The sequence below is a fragment of the Lepisma saccharinum genome, chromosome 29 (assembly GCF_977018435.1).
Source record: "Lepisma saccharinum chromosome 29, izLepSacc3.1, whole genome shotgun sequence".
In the NCBI taxonomy this organism is placed as follows: Eukaryota; Metazoa; Arthropoda; class Insecta; order Zygentoma; family Lepismatidae; genus Lepisma; species Lepisma saccharinum.
In genome coordinates this window covers 34,117,611-34,138,929 of record NC_139257.1, presented here as the reverse complement: position 1 = coordinate 34,138,929, position 21,319 = coordinate 34,117,611, and the positions used below count along the sequence as shown (strand labels likewise).

The 21,319-nt window shown below is 38.1% G+C and overlaps 2 protein-coding genes across 2 annotated transcripts in view; one reads left to right on the top strand and one right to left on the bottom strand.

The window, feature by feature from the left end:
* LOC145981580 (solute carrier family 23 member 1-like) overlaps positions 1-15,686 on the top strand; it is a 93,272-nt gene extending 77,586 nt beyond the window's left edge. The window contains exons 11-14 of the mRNA XM_083114930.1: positions 1,980-2,059; positions 5,160-5,301; positions 10,833-10,944; positions 15,244-15,686. Coding sequence (XP_082971056.1) covers positions 1,980-2,059; positions 5,160-5,301; positions 10,833-10,944; positions 15,244-15,313 — 404 coding nt within the window. The 3' untranslated portion in view covers positions 15,314-15,686. The remainder of the gene's footprint in view (positions 1-1,979; positions 2,060-5,159; positions 5,302-10,832; positions 10,945-15,243) is intronic.
* A 3,100-nt stretch (positions 15,687-18,786) lies between these two features.
* The window catches only part of LOC145981334 (solute carrier family 23 member 2-like), a 91,244-nt gene continuing 88,711 nt past the window's right edge, over positions 18,787-21,319 (bottom strand). Inside the window, exon 14 of the mRNA XM_083114548.1 lies at positions 18,787-19,842. Coding sequence (XP_082970674.1) covers positions 19,755-19,842 — 88 coding nt within the window. The 3' untranslated portion in view covers positions 18,787-19,754. The remainder of the gene's footprint in view (positions 19,843-21,319) is intronic.

Below are 21,319 nucleotides of genomic sequence, written 5' to 3'. Positions count from 1 at the left end.
TTTTTGAATACTAGTTTCTCTGTATTTATCACTACTGTGGTTAATACAGATAACGGCAAAAAAAAAAAAAAAAAAATAATAATAATAACTGAATGGAAGTTATGAAGGCAGTTACAGAGTACTTACTATAAAATTTTAGGTGAACTATTGTGAACTGACTACACTGTTTTACAAATTTTCACTTTTTCTATTGCGGAAATAAAAGCAGCTGTTTCTTACTGAAATTGACCTGAACACAAATATGCATTTCATTTTCTAAGATTGGCTCTTAATTTGAAGTTACAGCATAATTCATGTTACCCATAAGCAATGCATTGGCTCTTATTTTCAAGATAAGCATAATCCATGTTGCATAGCTTAATCAATGTGCAATGTGGGCATAACTTGATAAATATATTAAGAGTGCCCACAAAAGGAGGCCAAGGTATAATTATGAAAGTATACCATGAGAACATAGATGATAGGTGCCGTAAAAGACAGATTAAGCGTCTGTACAAATTAACGTACTGCTGGTGATGCTTTATGATCATTCTCTTAACTGGGGAAAAGCGTAACACTGTTTCCTCCATTTTAACCCCCCCCCCACAAAAAATCCTGCGGGAGGCCTTGTAATAAATGGTCACTGAATCCTCGACAAGAATGTTTTTCTGCTGTGTAAAAAGTACGCTTTCTTTACTGAAATAGATCCCTTGAACAGTAAAAAGAACTAACAGCAAAGCACTAAGAAATTAAAAGTAATTAAGTAATACAGTGAATGTTGAATTCCCATCCAGTCTTCTCATAAGACGTCTCAAGATTCTCCAAGAGTTGTTTATATTTTTTTGCTCTCCTGTTCGCCAGAAAACTCCAGTGCTGATGTCCATGCAGTTCACTCACCATCACCGAAGAATTTCTTTCATGTTTTCATAAGTTTTCTTAATGTCAACTATATGCACATCAGGAATTGAAGATAGAACATTACCATTGTGCAGCAAAACTGCTTTGAGAGAACTTGGAGGAATAAATACAAAGTATTCAGTCCTCGGTCTTATGTGATATATTCATCAATGCAAAGAAGCCTTTGTCATTTCACACAGTCAGGTTCCTTTTGTTTCGAAAAATGGAAGATATTCTTTGTAGGAAGTAGTACCTTCACATCATCTGCCAGATGATTCCATTGTTGCAGCCGTAAGGCCAACAATTCAGCTTTATTTTTGGGAAGTTCTAAGTCCCTGATTAGGTCATTTAATTCGGCCTGTGTTATCTTGTGGTTTACAGGAATCTTGTTGGGAAACCTGATGGTAAGAGACCTGTAGGAAGGCCAAGACTAAGATGGAGGGATAACATTGAGATGGTCCTAAAGGAAATCGTTAAGGATGGAAAAGAGGGGATTGATTTTGCCCAGGATGGGCACAGTTGGAAGGTTTGTGTTGCTGCAACCATAAACCTTGGGTTTAAGAAGGCTAGAGAGTTAGTTATCTTGTGGGGTTCGCTAGCAGCCAAAGCTGGTAAAATACTTCCCTGAATGCATGACATGTTGGAATGGAGTGCTGTTGTTGGGATGCTACATGCCAAATAGCCACCAGTGTTGCCACGTCACTGTATATACAAAATCTAACAATACTCTGGAAACACTGCATAGGAGTGCAAACTGGCCAATGTTGAGGGGATCTGAAACAGCAAAGGATGGCGTGATATAATGGAATCCGATGTGCCAGGCCATCAGCAGTGTTGTCATATATACTAGAGTTGATCTGGGTCACTCTCCTCCATCCCCCTTTGTTACGCCAAAACGAGAACCAATCAAACTTTTTAATGTCATTTCAGTGTTCAGCATCCTCAGATTAGTAAAGATTGGCTACTTTCATTTCTGTAAAAAAATGTGTGTAGAACAGTGATATCATTATTGAAACAGAATTAGGTTTTTATTTTAAAAATCAAATAATTTATTTTACTTTGTTTATTATTTATTTGTTTTTACTTTTTTGTTTTGTTTTTAGGACTTTCCACACTTCAGTTTGTTTCTTTGAGTTCATCAAGGAATCTTTATATTCTCGGACTGTCTATTTTGTTTTCTTTGGTAAGTTTAAGAAACATTTTCAATTCAATTTTATGAAAAAGGCAATATTCGAAACTGGTGGTCAGAATTTCTAAAATGGATTTTTTGTACGATTTTGAGTGCATAAAACTGACTTACTTTCTCCAGAAAATATTAAACCTCCCACTACATCCCCACTATTTTTCTCTGTCACTGTTTTTGTGACTTCGTATCTCTTATTCTTTTCAACGAATTGCCAAGTTTAGGCATTTTCTTGCATCTCTTGGATGCATGAACATATTTATTTCCAATTATTGAATCATTTGCACATAACCGACACATCGAAAAACAAATTACACTTAAGACAAACCTGGGTACCTGGTATCCAGTTTTTTTTGTTTTTTTTTATGTATACATAATGTCGAAAGATACACACACTGTTCATGCTACCTTGGAATATGTTTGTTAGAAGTTATAACGACAGTGTATTGATATAATAAATTAATATGTTAATAGTAAAAAAATAGGGACCTTTTGATAAATATATTTCACCCAATCCATTTCCAGGCAGGCAGTGAAAATGAAACTGGAAAAATTATTATCTGATTTTCCTGAAATTTTAATATGTGAAACTGTGAGAGAATACAAGAAATATGTATTTTTTTAAAAAAAATTAATTTTCACTCGAGATATAGCTGTTGAAATTTGACCATGCGGCAGCCAGTTTGGATCTGTCAATTTTTTTTAAATTGCAATATATTCTCAACAAATAGAGATAAATGGATGAATCTTTTTTTTAAGTATTTGTGTTTCTAGATATTATAAACAAATAATATCTCCAAAACCAACATTGGAACAGCAATTAAAAAATAAACCATTTTTTTTAAAAAAATGATTCTCTCAAAAACACAAATCTCAAAAATTCTAAAAATATTACTGTAGTTGTATATCTAAAGGTACTTACTACATATTCTGAAAATGGGAGCAGGCCATTTTGCTTCTCGAATTTTTAATGATTTTTTTTTTAAAAAATCTATTTCGCACAGATTTGGAACTAAGGAAATGTCACATTAATAATACACTTATAAATTGTTTTATGCAATATATTGGATGCATATAAGATGCTGTTTGCTGAAGCAATTAAAAAAACAGTTCTAATACAAACAAAGAGAGCAGCAATTAAAAAAAAACAGTTCTAATATAACAAACACAGTGCACCTATTATCCTAGTCCATTATAAGCACTGAACAGTTGCTGAATAGATTTAGTGTCAGCATCTAGTATGGAATGAACTTTTGCTGATGCACCAACAGGGACAGAAGGATCAGTTGTCTTTAGAATATCATGCAACTGGATAGAACATGTGTGATAAGCTTGCTGGTTCTTGTCAGGAAAGCAGTACCCACTGGATGGGCCACGAAGCAACATGAAGTTAACAGTAACTTCCTGTAACTCATTGCTGACCTATGTAACTTCTGCCACTCACCATTCACCTTCATACACACAGGCTACAAACATTCCAGTCTTTATACTTTGGAGATCATGTTTCACTAATACTCCTTGTCATATAGCATTTTATTTTGGGAATTATTTGACCATTTTCTAGCACAGTAATAGCATCCTTTTTATTAGCACTCTGCCTTGTACAGTCCCATTAATCGTCTGTGTAAAATGGCACTGCTGTCTGTAAGTCCTTGTCCAAATGGGATGTCCACAGTAGGGGTCTGGTATGCCAAAAATTCCATTCTTCACCACCAGTCTTCGTGATTTTATCAATCATGTGTTTGGTAGAATTTGGGATGTGTTCTAATATCTGCTGTTTAGTAACAGATCTGGGAACAATAGACATAACTTGAACCTTTTGGTTGTAAGTTGTGCATGACTCAGCATCTGTATTTATATTTTTTAACCATAATTTTCACAACACTCACTTTGTGGAATAACATTATGTTCTGCCAAAGGGAAGGTCGAGTCAGCTTGAAAAATTCTGGACAGGCTCCTTCCAGTTGACACATCTACTGCTGTTACAAACTCTTTTCGTTTTCTTCTTACATATGATTGTGGATTGCCTTGCAGGTAACCAGGCTTTCTAACAGGTGACACTCCAACTGCTGATGCTGTTGTGTTTAGCTGTTGCAACTCTTCATTTTCAGAGACAAGGGGTGTGTCACTGACATCTTCAGTTGCAACAGTAGTAGGTGGTTCGTATTCTTCATTATGTAATCTATTTTAGCATTTGGAGCACAAGTGATGGTTTGGATTCACTCCGTCATTAGGAAACCTCAGAAAACACACAACTAGATCACAAACCACAATAAAGTTTGGTTTTTTGCTTGTTTTGTAAACGTGGCCCGCTTTCCGCGGGTTTGACATGCCTGTTCTAGAGCATTGACGTGAATTTTCGTGTAATTTTCTTTCACTGTGAACAGTGAACTGTTTATTGATACACCTATACATGCTACCTCTGTTGAGTAGTGTACTCACGAACTTGCCACTTAAACTTTGAGATTTGAGCCCCAGCATGGAATGGTGTCTCTTCATTAATTTCATACTCATTGTTGCTATTTGCCAAAAATTGCGGAAAAACTACATAAAATAAGAAAAATACAAGGTAAAACTTGGCCCAATAGTCCACTGCTACTATGGAAACCAATGTAGGACGATCCACAATGTCGGTGGTCCAATAGAACACAACCGGTGGTGGCAGCATGGCATTTTGTGAGGTCAGTACACCTTGAAAGTTGTTTGGATATATAAGAGACTCCAGTGGATGATGTCTACCAGCTTTGAAGAATGGAGCCAGCTACTACATCTTTTTATGTAGTTCTCCAATTGCCTCATGATGGGTCAAAAGCAAACGTTTGCTAGCACCCACCAGGGATTGCCTGTAGGCTAAAGCTCTAACCACTTGACCACATCAGATCCCACAAATACACCTGCACATTTTTGATTGTCATCCATTTCTAGTGTGTTTGGTTCCCACTATGATCCAAGAAATCACACAAAATTGGTGATGAACCTGCCTTTTCATTTACTTATGTGTTGAGATAATAGAATTTAGATTGCTAATAAAGCTCCAAATCTTGTAATATTGAATACGTTTTTCCTTACTTGTCATTAACGTGATGTTTTTGATCTGTAGGTGCTACCAAGGTGGCTATCAGCTAATCCTGATGCCATTAAGACAGGAAGCCAATTTGCAGATCAACTCTTCACCGTCTTGCTATCAACCAATATGTTTGTGGGAGGCCTCCTAGGATTTGTGCTTGATAACACTGTACCTGGTTAGTCACTTGTATTTATAAAGATGCTATGTGTATTCTGAGAGTTCTAAATCATTATCAGTAGAGGCATGCATATTTATTTTTTGACCAAAACATGAAATGTGAAATAACACATTGTAATGTTAATTTTTTGTTTCTGAAAGGTGTGGGGTGCATTACCCCACCCTATTTTGTCACGAAATAATGCGAAATGAATTGCAAAATGCGATATAGACTCTTAAAGACGAAATTTAGAGTTTATTTACCGACGTGACACTTTCTGAAGTCAGAATTATCCTGCGAGTTATGTAATTTATGGAAAATTGATTGATTCTACTGTAAATATTTGAGAAGCAAAAATAGACACCTTTGTACAGGAATAAACTTATAATTCTGGTGATGACATAAATGTACTATTAGAAGGGATATGTTTATTTTGTCTAGTAAGAGCAGTTTTTAAATCAAATTTAGAATTATATTCACATTTTTAAATCCAAAATTTAATTATAAATACCCCTTTTTTACCGCCATAACAGCAAAATTTTATTTTATTTACAGTCAATTTTGAACCTAAAATTGACTGTTTTTGTATCGAAATTTTACTTTTTTTTTTACCAAAAATATGTGCCTCTAATTATTATCAGAAATAGTTAGTTATCTTCAGTTCCATATTAGCGAGTATTTTTGTTTTTAAGAATGGTAAATGAACAAAATATTTTAGCTTTTTTCACTGAGAATTGAAACATGTCAGTCTTTTTTAACATAATTTACTCAATAAAACTTTGCAAGTTAGTTCAATACAGTGGAACCTCATCTTTGTTTTTCAGGGGATCATGCTGAAAATATTTAAAATCCTGGAACATAAAATTGGCGTTCCACTGTATATAACCAGAATTTTGCACTACTCACAGTCGAACATAGTTGCTTCATTGATGATGTTTCTGGCAATGTGCCGCCAGCGAGTCGATGGCCTTTGGTTGCTGTATTAACCAAAGTCTGTCAGCTGCTGAACTTCATCAAATGTGAAGTGTTTTCTCAGAAAGGGCTTCCTTAAGAGGTGTGATGACTCAATGATTGATAGGGGCTAAGTCTGGAGAGTGAGGATGATGTTGGATAATTACATTTGCAATACCCTTAGCATGCAGGAAACAAATAACTTCATCTCCAATTTTATGCATGGTGCCATTTTGCTATACTACGGAGCTTCTTCCATTAATATAGGGGTCTCAAGTAAACAAGCATTTGATGTTTCATCTTGGCATGTTACTGGAGATTTTATTGCAAATTTCTGGTTAATGTTTAATATACCTTATATGAGGGTGGATCCAATGAAAACGAAACAGTGGATGTATTGGGTTATATTTATGTATGTGTGTGGCAACAACCTTGTGTAGAGGTAGATCAGGAGGTAAGGAAGGAAACCCCTACTGCATAATGGACTTGCCCTAGATAGTAGCACGTGATATGCATAGGTGGTCGGGCAGCAGTATTGTCCAAGCAGCAATCAAGGAAAATGGCCCGGCCTGTTGTTCTCTGGAGTGGTTTTGCTGTATGACAACGTGCAGCCACATACGTCAGCTGTTACAAAGAACACGTCGGCCTCCCTGATGGCGCAGTGGTAGCGTCGTCGCCTTGTAATCAAGGGGTCCCGGGTTCGATACCCGGTGGAGGCACATAGTGGTTCGGATCCCACTTTAAACTGTAGGTCCAGTCCCGATTAGCCTTACTGTGCATAAAGTGGACTTAAAACACCAATTCATTCAATCAATCAAAGAACACGTTGGTGATGTTTAGGTGGACAGTGTTGGAACACTCACCGTATAGCCCTGATCTATCACCATGCGACTTCCATATCTTTGGTCCGTTGAAAAAGGCATTGAAGGGTTGGACAATGTTCGCAACTGGTTCCGATCTTGGTCAATATGAGCAGGGTATTCACCGCTTGGTGAAACAGTGGGACAAGTGCTGTGAAATAAGCCTTGTTGTATTTCATTCTGTGGCCCATGTTCCGTTTTCATTTGATCCACCCTAATACATAGTATTAATTACTCATCAAGATACTCAGTTATGCAAGAATATGAGCTCATTTGTATTGTCTCCGAAAGATCTACAAGGATCTTAGATTCAGTTGATGAAAAGTAAAGTTTCTGGTTAATATTTTATGCATATTACAAGTAGTAGCATGCATAAATCTTCTTTGGTACTGTCATTCAAAGCTGCATGATACCAATATAATCCTTGTGTTCCAATAAGATCAGCAGAAATAAATAACCCTTGATTATACAACAAATACTAAACAAGTATATTTTCATATTTAAATTTAGTATTTGGTAAGTTGGTTAGTGCATCAGATTTACAGTAAAATAACAGGTCTGTCATAGGTTCGATCACCACCACCAGCAAAAAAAAATTGTTTCACCTGAAGATGAGAGATTAGATGCTATCTCTAAACTACCGAACCTTGAATAGATAGTGTGGAACACGGCATGGTTCTGCACTCTGGCAGTACCTCTGCATTATGATGTCCGCTAGAGGCACTGGTGTCAACACATGCATGTGGAATTCATCCGCTTATAATGGAAGTAAATGGAATTTTCATTGAAACGTCTGATCTTTTACTTGGAGCATTTCTATGAATATGATAATTGCTATCATATTTGGTACAGTGGCCGTGAAGATATTAACCGACATTATAAACAGTCGACCATGTCCTGGTATCGTGACTTTCATTAATATACGGGAGAAAATATACGCATGGAATGTTCTTGGTAACTCTGAATTTTTGTGTATGAATTACACGAAAGGGTTTATTATTATTATTATTATTATTATTATTATACACAATTTTTAAAAGAAATACACACTGAAGCATTTGTATTTTTGATACTTACTGTCGCTTTTCTTCCACTTGAAATTTATCGCAGCGATGATGATAACTGATCAGTGTAAGACCAATGGGACAAGCGACATGGGATGTTCACACTGATGTGACTAGTGACACACACTTTCAGATTATAAAATATTATTCATTGCACATGAGGGTCCAGCAAACTGTTCAGCAAGTGAAACGTTTAACACACGTTCATGTGTCGTATTCGCGTGCTGCTTGTTTGGTCGGAAAGCTCCTTAAAGGAAGGGTACTCAGAATGAAGTGATGTGCCACAGGGGGAGTTCACAACGAAGTGACAAGCAACATGGTGCCTTTGGTTGGTAATCAGCAAGCTTTTACTGATAATTGTGCGAACAACAGATCTAGGCAACACAAACCAAAGTGACACAATAAGCTGCACATGTTTCTTTGTCGATTGCTTGTCTTTGAAACTGGGCCATTTCCTTAATACGTTGCAACATGTTGCCGCAGTTTGTTGTTCGCATATGCGCAATGAGTGTCTTGCTTTAAGGAGATTTCCCACAGAAGCAACAAGCAACACTTGATAATTTTACCAACAAAACGCTGTCATGCCGCTACAGTGTGAAACATTGCTCTTGATTGGCTTGTTCCCAAGCGACATGTGTCACATGTTCCTTCGGTCTGAAAGCTACTTTGGACCGAAGGACCCGTGTCACTTTGGTGTTAAATCCCCATGCCATTTGTCGCATGCTGCTTTTGTCTAAAATCTTCCTAAGAAAACTGTTCAGTCTGAGTTTGTGTCCCTACGGTTCGAGATGCTGTATTGATTTGATTACCGGCTTCTCGCTTCCAAGCAACACGTGTGGTATGAAATATCTCTCTGGATACTATTTATATTGTAATAACATAGAAAAATAAACTCTACATAACAGTTGGGCTGAAAAGTTCGAAGGCTAACATAGTAAAAAATATTTTTTTGACAAAATTCGATTTTATTATTCAATATAGTTGCCTTTGAGGGCGATACAACGATTATAGCGGTCATACAATTTTTCGATGCCATTTTTATAGTACGATTTCTCTTTAGCCTCAAAATAGGCCTCAGTTTCGGCGATTACCTCTTCATCAGTGCTAAATTTCTTTCCAGCGAGCATTCTTTTAAGGTCTGCAAACAGGAAAAAGTCACTGGGGGCCAGATCTGGAGAATATGGTGGATGGGGAAGCAATTCGTAGTCTAATTCATATAATTTTGCCATCGTTTTCATTGATTTGTGACACGGTGCATTGTCTTGATGAAACAGCACTTTTTTCTTCTTCAAATGGGGCCGTTTTTTCGTGATTTCATCCTTTAAATGCTCCAACAACGCTATGTAATAATCCCTGTTGATGGTCTGGCCCTTTTTGAGGTAATCGATGAATATAATACCATGCGCATCCCAGAATACTGATGCCACAACCTTGCCAGCCGACTGTTGCGTCTTTCCACGCTTTGGATTCGGTTCATCACGTGCAGTCCACTCGGCTGACTGTCGATTGGACTCTGGAGTGTAGTTATGGAGCCATGTTTCATCCATTGTAATATATCGACGGAAAAATTCGTGTTTATTACGGTTGAATATCGCTAAACATTGCTCCGAATCATCAAAACGTTGTTGCTTTTGATCGATTGTGAGCACGCGCGGCACCCATTTTGCACAGAGCTTTCGCATGTTCAAATATTCATGCACAATATGTCCAACACGTTCCTTTGATATTTTTAAAGTCTCAGCTATCTCGATCAACTTCACTTTACGATCATTTAAAATTATTTTGTGGACTTTTTTGATGTTTTCGTCGGTAACAGCCTCTTTGGGGCGTCCACTGCATGCATCATCTTCGATGCTCATTTCGCCTCGTTTAAATTTAGCAAACCACTTCTCAACGGTTGATTTTCCTGGTGCAGAGTCCGAATAATGTTTATCAAGCCAAGCCTTGGCTTCAACAGTATTTTTTTTCGCCAAAAAGCAATGCTTTATTAACACACGAAATTCTTTTTTATCCATTTTTTCACAATAACAAAAGCTGCTTCACTCACAATGCTATATCTCACGAACTAATTATCCGGCAGCTGTGAAATTTATACACGTATCTTTTGAAGGTTAGTACTAAGTAAAAATCACATGGATTTAATTCTAGTAACGCCATCTATGAGTCAGCCTATGAACTTTTCAGCCCAACTGTTATATAAACACAATTCAACACTTGATGTCCAGAATCACATTGCAAAGTTTCTTCTGGTGTTACGCATGCTATTTATTTATTTATTTTACTTTTCTTTCCAAATTAATGCCAATTTGTGACTGCAAATCACTCCACAAATATAACTGTTTCCATAAATTCACTTATGGCCTTTGAAGACACAAATCTACACAATATTCTAAAAGCTAACGAAGCTGCATTACTTTCATAAGAAAATCATAAGTGATAATGATCACACTGCCATCTATGTTGTCATCTTCCTCAGGTACCAGCTTTTTGGGTCATTTTCCACACAAGCTGCTGTATCTAAACATAGTGCTAGAATAAGTAGTTAAAAGCAATAGACATTGCATGCTAATTTAGAACCATTAACAACAACATTTTGCAAATTATTAAGTATCTCACAATCGTAATAGATAATTATTTCTAGCGCATTTATCCTTATAATGCATTGTTTTTCCAGGAACACCTGAGGAACGTGGTCTTGTGAAGTGGAAGGGCCAATACAAGACTGAAGACAGCAGGAGGACAGAGGCATGCTATGATCTGCCATACATCACCCCCTTATTAAAAAGGTTAGATGCATCACTTTTCTATGGTCATGAAAGTTATTTTGTAAGCTTATAAGATCTCTGACTATAAATGTGTGGGCTTCCTTCAGATGAGTTTGTTACTCACCTTAAACTGTCGTAAAACATAGTTGGATGTGAATTAGAAATGGCCACAAAATCCGGATAATGGATATCCATTTCGGATGCAACAAATAATCTGGATAATCCGAATATCCGGATAGAATAGATTTGATGAAGGATTTGTGAAAATACATGCAGTGAAATATGAAAATGATGAATAAAATATTGTGGATAGCCCGTAAAATGGACAAACATAATGCTCTCTGGCAGGCGCGGCTCGTGCATTATTTACCCGGGGGTTCACTGAAGTCATGTGACATATATTCAGTTTCCGCAAAATAAACTTCCTTCGCCTAACAAAAGGATGGGGGGCGGGCTTAAAAGATTTGTCCAGAATTTTTTTTATATGGGAGTATAAGGTTTTGTATTAGGGGCGTGCGAATAAATTTAGGGCTGAAACTACAATAAATTGTGCCTTTATGAAAAAAGTTGAGTTTTGTTGGAATGGACGTCCTCAAGTAGGGGCAAGTAATATATTTTTTCCTCAGGAGGAGCAAAAAACACTCCTTCAGTCTGAAGTTACTGCAACGCTTTTATAATAATTACCAAAAATTACTGTGACTGAAATTAAATTATATGCGTGTAATATATAATTTTTGGTTTACATTCAATTTCCATGGTGAGCGGCCCCCTTTTCCCCTTCCGGACGTCCATGCTGACTAATCAGAACTGGTCCTACATTTGTTGAAGGGAAATGGCAACTAATGGCATGCACATACTAGAAATCGAACCTGAGACCCTTTCATTGATACAAGATAGCTTTGTTCGAATTTGGGGCTGGTCGACCAGCACATGCTTTTTTTCAGTGGACAAGGAAGTTCGTTTACGTTAATTACGTGCATTTCTATCGGTCATTTCTTACCTGCGCGGACAGCAACGCCTACACTGCATCATGTGACATAACCTAGGTAAAGTCCATCCCTCGCTTCACTCGCAGCATCACTTAATACTTTCCAACAAGTATCCAAGCACTTCAAAAACTAACAAACTTGAGACGATTGACACCGAGCGACAGCGAGTCACGTCTTCGCGCCATTCTTTCTCTCTCGCGAACCCGAAGTGTTTCCACCTTTAAGGAAAAACCTCTGAATGCATGCACGAGCTATTTTGGTAATGTATCTCCTTTATTTTAATTCATCGCATCTAATTCCAGCTTTTATTTGTTTCCACTCATCCATCTCTGCCACAATCTTGCATTTATTCCAAGAACTTCGGTGCAAAAATGATACAAGAGAAGATTGAATATGTAATGCGTGCGCTTCAAACTTGAACCCCACAGGGCAACACTGGAAGGGAGAAAGCAGCGAGATCGGAGCCTTGTCCCGCGCCTTCTGCGAGAGAACGAACTGCGCATGACCGTTGGGTTGAACATAGGTTCTGCAAATCTCATCTCCCATGTATTTTGTCCTATACCCTCCTCGAGCTTCTGCTCCCGCACGAAGCTTTCACAATGGCAAGAGCTGTCCTGTGGGGGTTCAACTGAGGGTCTGTATCAGGGCGGCCGAATCGCGGTTTCTTCTTCTCAGCAAAAGAGTTCACCGTATTACGGGCACAAATACATGACTTATTGTGTAGAGTTTTTAGCGAAATAATGTGAAAATGTAAAGACATTGTTTATTGTTCATTCTCGAGGTGATTATCGTATATTACTGGGGGTTCACTGATCCTGTGCGCTATAGGGCCAACCGCGCCTGCTCTCTGGATATTGCACACATTCAGATTATCCGGAACTTTCAGACAATCCGAATATTGGATATCCAGACAGAAATTTATCAAATATCTAGATAAAATTTTATCCAGATTTGGCCATCCCTTGGTTTGAGTTGCTGTTTTAAGTCCACTTTATGCACAGTAAGGCTAATCGGGACTGGACCTACAGTTTAAAGTGGGATCCGAACCACTTGTGCCTCCACCGGGCATCGAACCCGGGACCCCTTGATTACAAGGCTATGACGCTACCACTGCGCCATGGGGGAGGCCTTTGGCCATCCCTAATGTGAATTACTGTATTGGTGGTTTTTCCGTGATCATGTTACAAACTCTCAGGGATGATGGTAGGGGACAAAAGCATCAATATGAGATAAGCAACCCCTGTCCAGAAATGCCTCATTCAGAAGTTTCAAGGCTTCCAAAACCATTCTGACATGAAAGGTATGCAAACCACAAACTTGTAGGGGAATCCAACAAAAGGAAAGGGAATGTGACCTTGAGAAACTAGCAGATACGTTGTTTGTTTATGGACATAAGAGATAAGAAATCTCAATTCGAAAATGCCCCAGTCAAGAGTTATAAATCAAAACCTTTGTTGGGAGGTAGAAGGTTCCATGCAGTCCCTTTTTTTAGGATGCGAAACTACCGCAGTGGCTCTGGTCCCACTTTACCTGTAGGTCCAGTCCCGATTAGCCCATCTGAGCATAAAATAGTCTCAACAAAACCAAAGTTTGGTACTAGTTTACTATCCATCGGACAGATTTCTTCATTTTCACAGAAGAAACTACTTATGGTAATAAGTTCCTGTAGCATTGTCTAACATCTAGAAGGTGTTTTGTGTGATGTGGGAATGTATGATAGCGGAAATTCATGTAATGGCTATTTCTTTCTTCGTTTTCTCAGTTCTCTAACACAGAACATGCAATATGGCGATAGCCTACTGGTTGATCATGCAATGTGACAGTGTTTTGTCGATTTGGAGTGTGAATGCAGTGTTTCAACCTAATTCACCAAAAATACTTAATTTCGTGGCCGGATTGGAAATTATGCTAATACCTCGTTAGCCCCACAAACCATCGATGTTAGCCCCATGAACCATTGAAGTTAGCCCCTCAAACCATTGGCGTTAGCCCCACAAACCATTTCCGTAAGGTTAGGTTAGGTTAGGTAAACATAGTTAAAATAATTACATCAGCTTCGTTCACGGGTATTTCTTGGGTTCCGAAGGTTGAAACACTGCATAATGAACAAAAGACTAGCACGGCGTGCGATTATTTAGGAAGGTTTATGCACCATAATGTGTGATACGCAAGCAAGACAACGCAAATGGAAAAGTACTCGTAATGTGAATAATTGACATAACTTTCATGAAAAAAAACGTGAATACACCTTAAAGAATGTTCCACGAAGCAGATAGGTAAGTACGAATGTCAAAAATTGACGAAACGAAGGAGTTACAGGTGTCCGATGCATAATAAATTTTTACCCAAAGTTTAACCAAGATTTGGGATGGTTATGAAAAAAAAAAGTTGCAGCTTTGATAAATAAATTACTGTCTTCTACCATTACAACATCATATATAACGAGCCAAGATTAATGCATTTATAGCAGTTGTTCATATTTGCATCCTCCAGTATCGATGCAGGCATGGCAACATTGCAAGAAGCTTTGTTGCATACACTCTAACATCCCTGGAAGCAAGGATTCTTGCCAGGAGTTCATTATCCACAGGTGTCTCGTACACAACACTTTTTATGTGAGCCCACAATGCTGGTATACTCTTCTCGTCACTATGGTTTTGGTTTGTAACTTCTCAACAAGGCTTTTCCGGAAAGGGGTTGATTATCTCATATTGATGCTTTTGTCTCCTTCCATCATCCCGGAAAGTTTGTAACATGGTTACGGAAACATTGTGTATAGTTAAGGGGCACTGGCAATGGAATAAAAAGTATAGATCCAGGTTTGATTCCTGCTAGATTCACAGTTTTAACATAACTTTTTAGTAACTTATGGTTCCTGCACAGTCAATTGTTTATGGACCTCTTCTTTGGTGTGCTACTTGTATAGAAGCCACCTCGAAAGCAGAAAGCATAGGCAATGTGACTCAATGCGTTGACTATGTGTCACCTAATGAAAAAGTCACTCTGGCATGCCTTGGCCGTTACATTATGAAAATTAGTTTTAGTTTCAGTAAGTTATATCCTTTGGATAATAAAAGCTATTTCATTAGGTAGTTTAGTCAAGAATTAAGTTGTTGTAGATATTAAGTCTGGATAACTCCAATTCATATTTCTAACCTATATTACATTCTGATTGCCACGTTCAGTAAATAACAAAATAGACAATCACTCAACCGTCCTTCAGATAAATCTTCTAGACATAAGAAATCAATGGTGCATTGCTGCACACTCTTCTTCCATAAAATTTTCCCTCAAATGCAGTTCTTTATTATTGATTTAACATTTATTGCAGATGGAGATGGTCAAAATACATTCCAATATCACCTACGTTTGAAGGATGGGGAGTTCTTTGGAGAAAATGATCAAGTGGTTCCATTGTGACTGATGTGCCCACAATGGTTTCCAGATATATGAGGTCTCTAGGCATTCATGCCAATTGAACTGAAGCAGTATTAAGCATCTGTGAAAAAAGCTACTCTTGCCAAATAGAAATCTTCAGGTAACTCTGCTGAATGATAAATCTTTTAGCATCTTTCTGGAATCTTCAATGAATTTCACTAAAATTTCATACTATTTTGCTGAAATATTCAAGTGGTTCATTGATTTTTTTCAGGAAACTATTACAATCTTGAGGATTCAATTTTGCATGTATGTTCCTTTTTTCTTCTACCCTACATCTCTTTATACATTTTTGGAGAAAAGTTTTTTACTGTAAATAAATAATACACAATGCAATTTTGAATACAAAAGTGTATATTACTTCTAACTACTTGTCTGAATGTTAACTCACCTCCATGGCAGAGTGGTTAGCACAGCATGCTACGATGCCAGGAGCCCTGGGTGTTATGTGTGAGTGTCCCTTCATCATATCATCTCTCATCCTCATCTTCGCAATTAGCCAAAAGGGTAATTCCATGTCAAATCATCAAGGTCCTCGACCTTGCATTTTTTGATTCACTTGAAATTTGGCATACTGAAAGGGCCAAATGTCTCAATGTTACTGACGACATTATCTATTGAAGTAATCTTTGAAGCTTTCCTGGCAGTGAATGATGAAGTTTTCCCAGGATATCAGCCAGGCTTCTGAGAGCTAACGTCACACTCATCTTCAGGGATTGAAGTGCAGAGAATAGTGAGGGTATGGTTATACGTGTGTGAGAAGCAGGGGGGTTACAGTGTAGGTGACAGGTCAATCAGGTGCCATGTCCACACTCCCAGTCCACTATCGCTAGGTTGAGTAAAGTTCAAGTCCCGTGTCCCTGTTGAGGTTTTCCTTTTCTCCGTGGATGGTTTATTGCTCCTTTGATGATTCTGTCCCAGTAATTGGATGACTTATTGATGATCTTGGTGTTTGTGAAGTCTATTATATGGCCCTCTTGAATGGAATGTTCTGCTAACCCTGATTTTTTCTGGATGAAGATTTTTGATAATAATAATAATAATAATAATAATAATAATAATAATAATAATAATAATAATAATAATATTGTCTTTATTGAGAGGGCGTGTTTCGGCCTCGTGGGCCGTTCTTACAACAAAAGCTGCATGTTCCATTGTCCTCCCCATTTGCCCGATGTAGGCTTTACCACAGGTACAAACAATATGGTAGGTAAACCCCAGGTGTCTTCTGTCCTAGGTCATCTTTACGGTTTCGAAGTCTGGTTCTGACTTTCTGTGGTGGTTTGTGGATCGTCTTAATTTTGTGCTTTGCAAGAATGCGGCTGATGACTGCGGAGAAGTTTCCAGATGATGGCTATTTCTTCTTTTGTTTGTAGTCGTTATTGTGCATTACTCGCTCTAGTGTCTTGTTGATGATGCCTTCCGTGTATCCATTCTGTCTGAAAGCTGTGCACAGGTGTCTTATTTCATCTTGAAGGTGCTCTGTGTCGCTGATGGAGATGACCCGAAGAAACAACGTAGAGAGTATGGTTGACCGCTGGGCTGAATGGTGAAAACTCAGGGTGTTAAGGTATAGGTCAGTGTGAGTAGGTTTCCTGTATATGCTGTGTCCTAAGGTCCCGTTCAGTTTGCGTGTGATGAGGATGTCCAGGAACGGAAGGCTACCATTGGTTTCTGTCTCCATGGTAAATCTGATGTTCGGGTGCTGGTTGTTAAGAGGGTCCAGAAACGTCTGTAGTGCTGCTTCGCCGTATGGAAGCATGTCTAGCACCCAAACATCAGACTCACTATGGAGACCAATGGTAGCCTTCCGCAAACCGAACGGGACCTTAGGACACAGTGTATACAGGAAACCTACTCACTGACTATACCTTAACACCAACAGTTTTCACCACCCAGCCCAGCGGTCAACAGTACTCTCTACATTGTTTCACTGGGCTATCTCCATCAGACACACCTGCGCACAGCTTTCAGACAGAATGGATACACGGAAGGCATCATGAACAAGACTCTAGAGCGAGTAATACACAATAAGGACAACCAACAAAAGAAGAAGATAGCCATCATCTGGAAATCTCTCCGCAGTCATCAGCCGCATTCTTGCAAAGCACAAAATTAAGACGATCCACAAACCACCACAGAAAGTCAGAACCAGACTTTGAAACCCCAAAGACGACCTAGGACAGAAGACACCCGGGGTTTACCTACCATATTGTCTGTACCTGTGGTAAAGCCTACATTGGGCAGACAATTGAACAAGGATGCAAAGAACATGCCAGCTTCATCAAAAATCTTCATCCAGAAAAATCAGGGTTAGCAGAACATTCCATTCAAAAGGGCCATAGAATAGACTTCACAAACACCAAGATCATCAATAAATCATCCAATTACTGGGACAGACTCATCAAAGAAGCAATAACCATCCACGGTGAAAAGGAAAACCTCAACAGGGACACGGGACTAGAACTGGACCCAGCCTCGGAGTACAGATGTTGTAGAGACGGCATTTCAATCCCTGAAGGAGAATGTGATATTAGCTTTCGAAAGTCTATCCGGAAATCACCTGCCTGATATCCTGAGAAAACTAATTTCCTGCATACAGGAAACCAGCCCATCCACCCCCTCCCCAAAACAGAAAGCTGGAGTGTGGCTTGACTTTCGTATGGGAGCATTCACATACAATTCCATGGAGGAGGACATCTAAGATGAAATAACAGTAATCGTGGAGATAGCACTGAACAAGGGATACACAGAGTGACAGCTGTGCATGAAAGCCAAAGTCCATTTCTGACACTCAGAATGCAGAGATGATCCAAACCCACATGGATTGCATTCCCATACCACCCCACAACATCAGTATAGCACACAAACCAAAATCTAGATTGGAAGAGCCTACCAAACTTGCATCCACTGGTGTGTACAAGGCCACATGCCAATGCTAACTTCCCTGCATTGTACAAGAACAAATAGAGTGCTTAAGCAAGTATTAGAGTTGCCAAGACCAGGCTCTTCACCACAACACATCTCTGACCCAACAGGCCTCCTTGCCAGAGAATATCATCACAGACATCCAGCAGAAACTGACACTAAATTTGACAACAAATGAGTCCACCCCATTTGGCACCCTGGACAGCAAAAATTCCACACAACCTCCAACCAATGAACACTCATAAGCATTGCCAGAGGAAAAATCCGAACTACCATATCTATCCTAGATACTGTAACTTTTGTTAATGAAAATACAAAAATTTAACTGCACAATACAAAAATTAATTTGCTCACTCTCGCCTTGGGAAAATCACAAGGATGAAGATCAATTATGGTTGTTATGGATTAAGCACTGAGTTTTTCTTGTATGTACGCATTGCATGCATTGTAGAATTATATTCCTGTAGTTTACGGTTATTACAAGCATAAGAAAACAGTTTCGTTGTGACGTTTCAGGAAAACACACTTCATCAGACATTTATTTTTAGTTTGACTAAAGATACAGTTATAACAATGGTTAGCAATTTTTTAAACAAAAGAATCCCTTATATAATGGATGTTGTCAATGTTACATTGTTGTAATATAGCAACTTAACTGTGAAAAGAAACAGTGTTTTATTTTTATTTCAGAAAAAAAAATTGACCACATTATTTTTTATTTAAAATATTGAAAAATTATGAATCCCAAGTATCATCAGGTAATTCAAAGTCATCGTTGTTTTCACAAAGTCTCTTCATGTTTTCTGTTACATTAAATTTTAAAGATGGTGGCTTAATCCATTTGTAAAAAAGAAGACTCCATACTGGATTTATGTTACCAATTTCATTATTTCATTTATTCCAGTGTTCTTCTGCAATGAACGAAGCTTCACAGACATTCAACTCTATGTTTTCCGTCAATCTTTTTAAAACCTTTCTCTTTTTAATCAAATGCTTCTCTTCAATGATGTGAGCTGACAAACCAGTTCTTGGGTTTAGATTTATAATGTCCAAATCGTGTTTGTGCCATCTTATTGCCATTTTCCTTGCTGTTTGTCCCACATAATCCTTTGAACATGAACAACTTATATTATATATTCCTGTGGTTTCCACATCTGGTAGAGTTTTTCTTATTTTGAATTCATTAAATGTACATTCCAATTGGCTAATCAAAATTAGCTTATCCAATGTACAGAAAAATGCATCAGATTTATTTATGAGATGTGTCGACTTCAGCTTGCAAATCAATATAGAATATATTTATTTAAAAAAATAGAGGATAAAGACAAATGCTCAATAATGGACACATTATACAATTATGTACAACATCCACGATGAAGTAGACCAAAGTCACAACTGGCAGTTCCTGTCACACTTTCGACCATGCCTTCTCAAAGTCAAATGTACCTACACTGTCACTGGATTCTATCCTTGGATCTATCTGACGTCTTCCTTCTTGAACAGAACTCTCAGATTTAACCCTTCATATGGCGGCAAAAAAGGAATATGCTTGCTCCATTTCCACCTGGAATGATGTGAACAATTGGTCAGGGCTCGTAGGAACGATTAAGAAATACAAGAGATCAATAGTTCATAATACAGGGTGATCAAAAAAACCTTAGGCAAAATTGTTGCTGTAGACTTTTGTTTTGTTATCTCTTTGACATGCTTCAGCCATGTTAACCTTTTGATTACCAAGCCCATTTTGCCAGGTAAGCTCCTGGTAATGGGCCAATTTTAAGCAAAATGCAGAGTTTCATTTAGATGTCTAGATCAGAGGCTAATTGCCCTAGACAGACGAATGATATATCGTTATATGCGGATTGAACCATAGAATCGGACTATATAAAATTTATGTACATTGAGTGTATATATGGATGCAGGGGATGAAAAATTCCCCTTCCCCCCTCCGTCCCTGGACAACAAAGTACAGGACATTGTCAAGATACGCATGGAAATGATCGCTGGCATGTCTGGAACAAGAAAATAAATGCACTATTATCATACGAGCAATAGAACACAACTTGTACCCCCCAAACATGTCTATGCACCACTGACTCAATTTCAAAGGAAGCTGCCATCTTCCCACCATTTCCCCCCTCCCTTTTTATGGAAGAACAAGACGTGCAAGAGTCTTGACAGTGCAGAATATGTGTTAACAATAATATAAAAGAAGAAAATTGCAATTCCAGCGTATAATAGCAACATTATGACGTAAAATCTACGAACATGTCGAAATATCTCGATCGAGATATTTGGTAAACAAGAGGTTAATGTCATGCAGTCACATCTTCATAACATTCTTTTATGGCACAGTGAACATTGACAGATACATACAGAAGGTGGACGAGTTTGTTGACACTATACATGCAGACAGGTTACAGCATATGTAGTTTCAACAAGACAGTGCTACTGCCAACAACGTAATGGCATATTTGGTACATTGTTTTCATGGACAAGTAATCTCTGAGGGGGTTATGGCCAGATCTATTCCTGAATTGCAAGTAAATATTCAAAACACTGTTAATGAAATTTCACAGCAAACTTTAAAAACTTGATTCATTGTATTCACTTGTGTGAATCTCACAATGGCGACCACTTCCAGCACTGATTGTAAATATTGCACAATAAATCATTTCCCATAAGGTTGTATCCTTTTTGATCACCTGTATAATCAGACACACATTTAAAAATATATGAGTGTTATCTGGAAAGTAAGTTCCAAAACAAAACTATATATTTACAAGCCACTTATGTCACTTGTGTACATATTGTACTACTTTTCAACATGGTTACCACCTTAGTGGGGCACCTGTTTTTGTACCCCATTGTGTAATCACAAATCAGCAAGGAAGAATTTTAAATTGAAAATCACTTGGGATGTAGGGCATGATTACATTATTTCTAACCAAAGGTTTACGTACCACATACAGTAAGCTGCTTTGCACATCACTATGAACATTTCCATATCATTCATTAAAGAGCCTTCTTGGCTTTCCTAA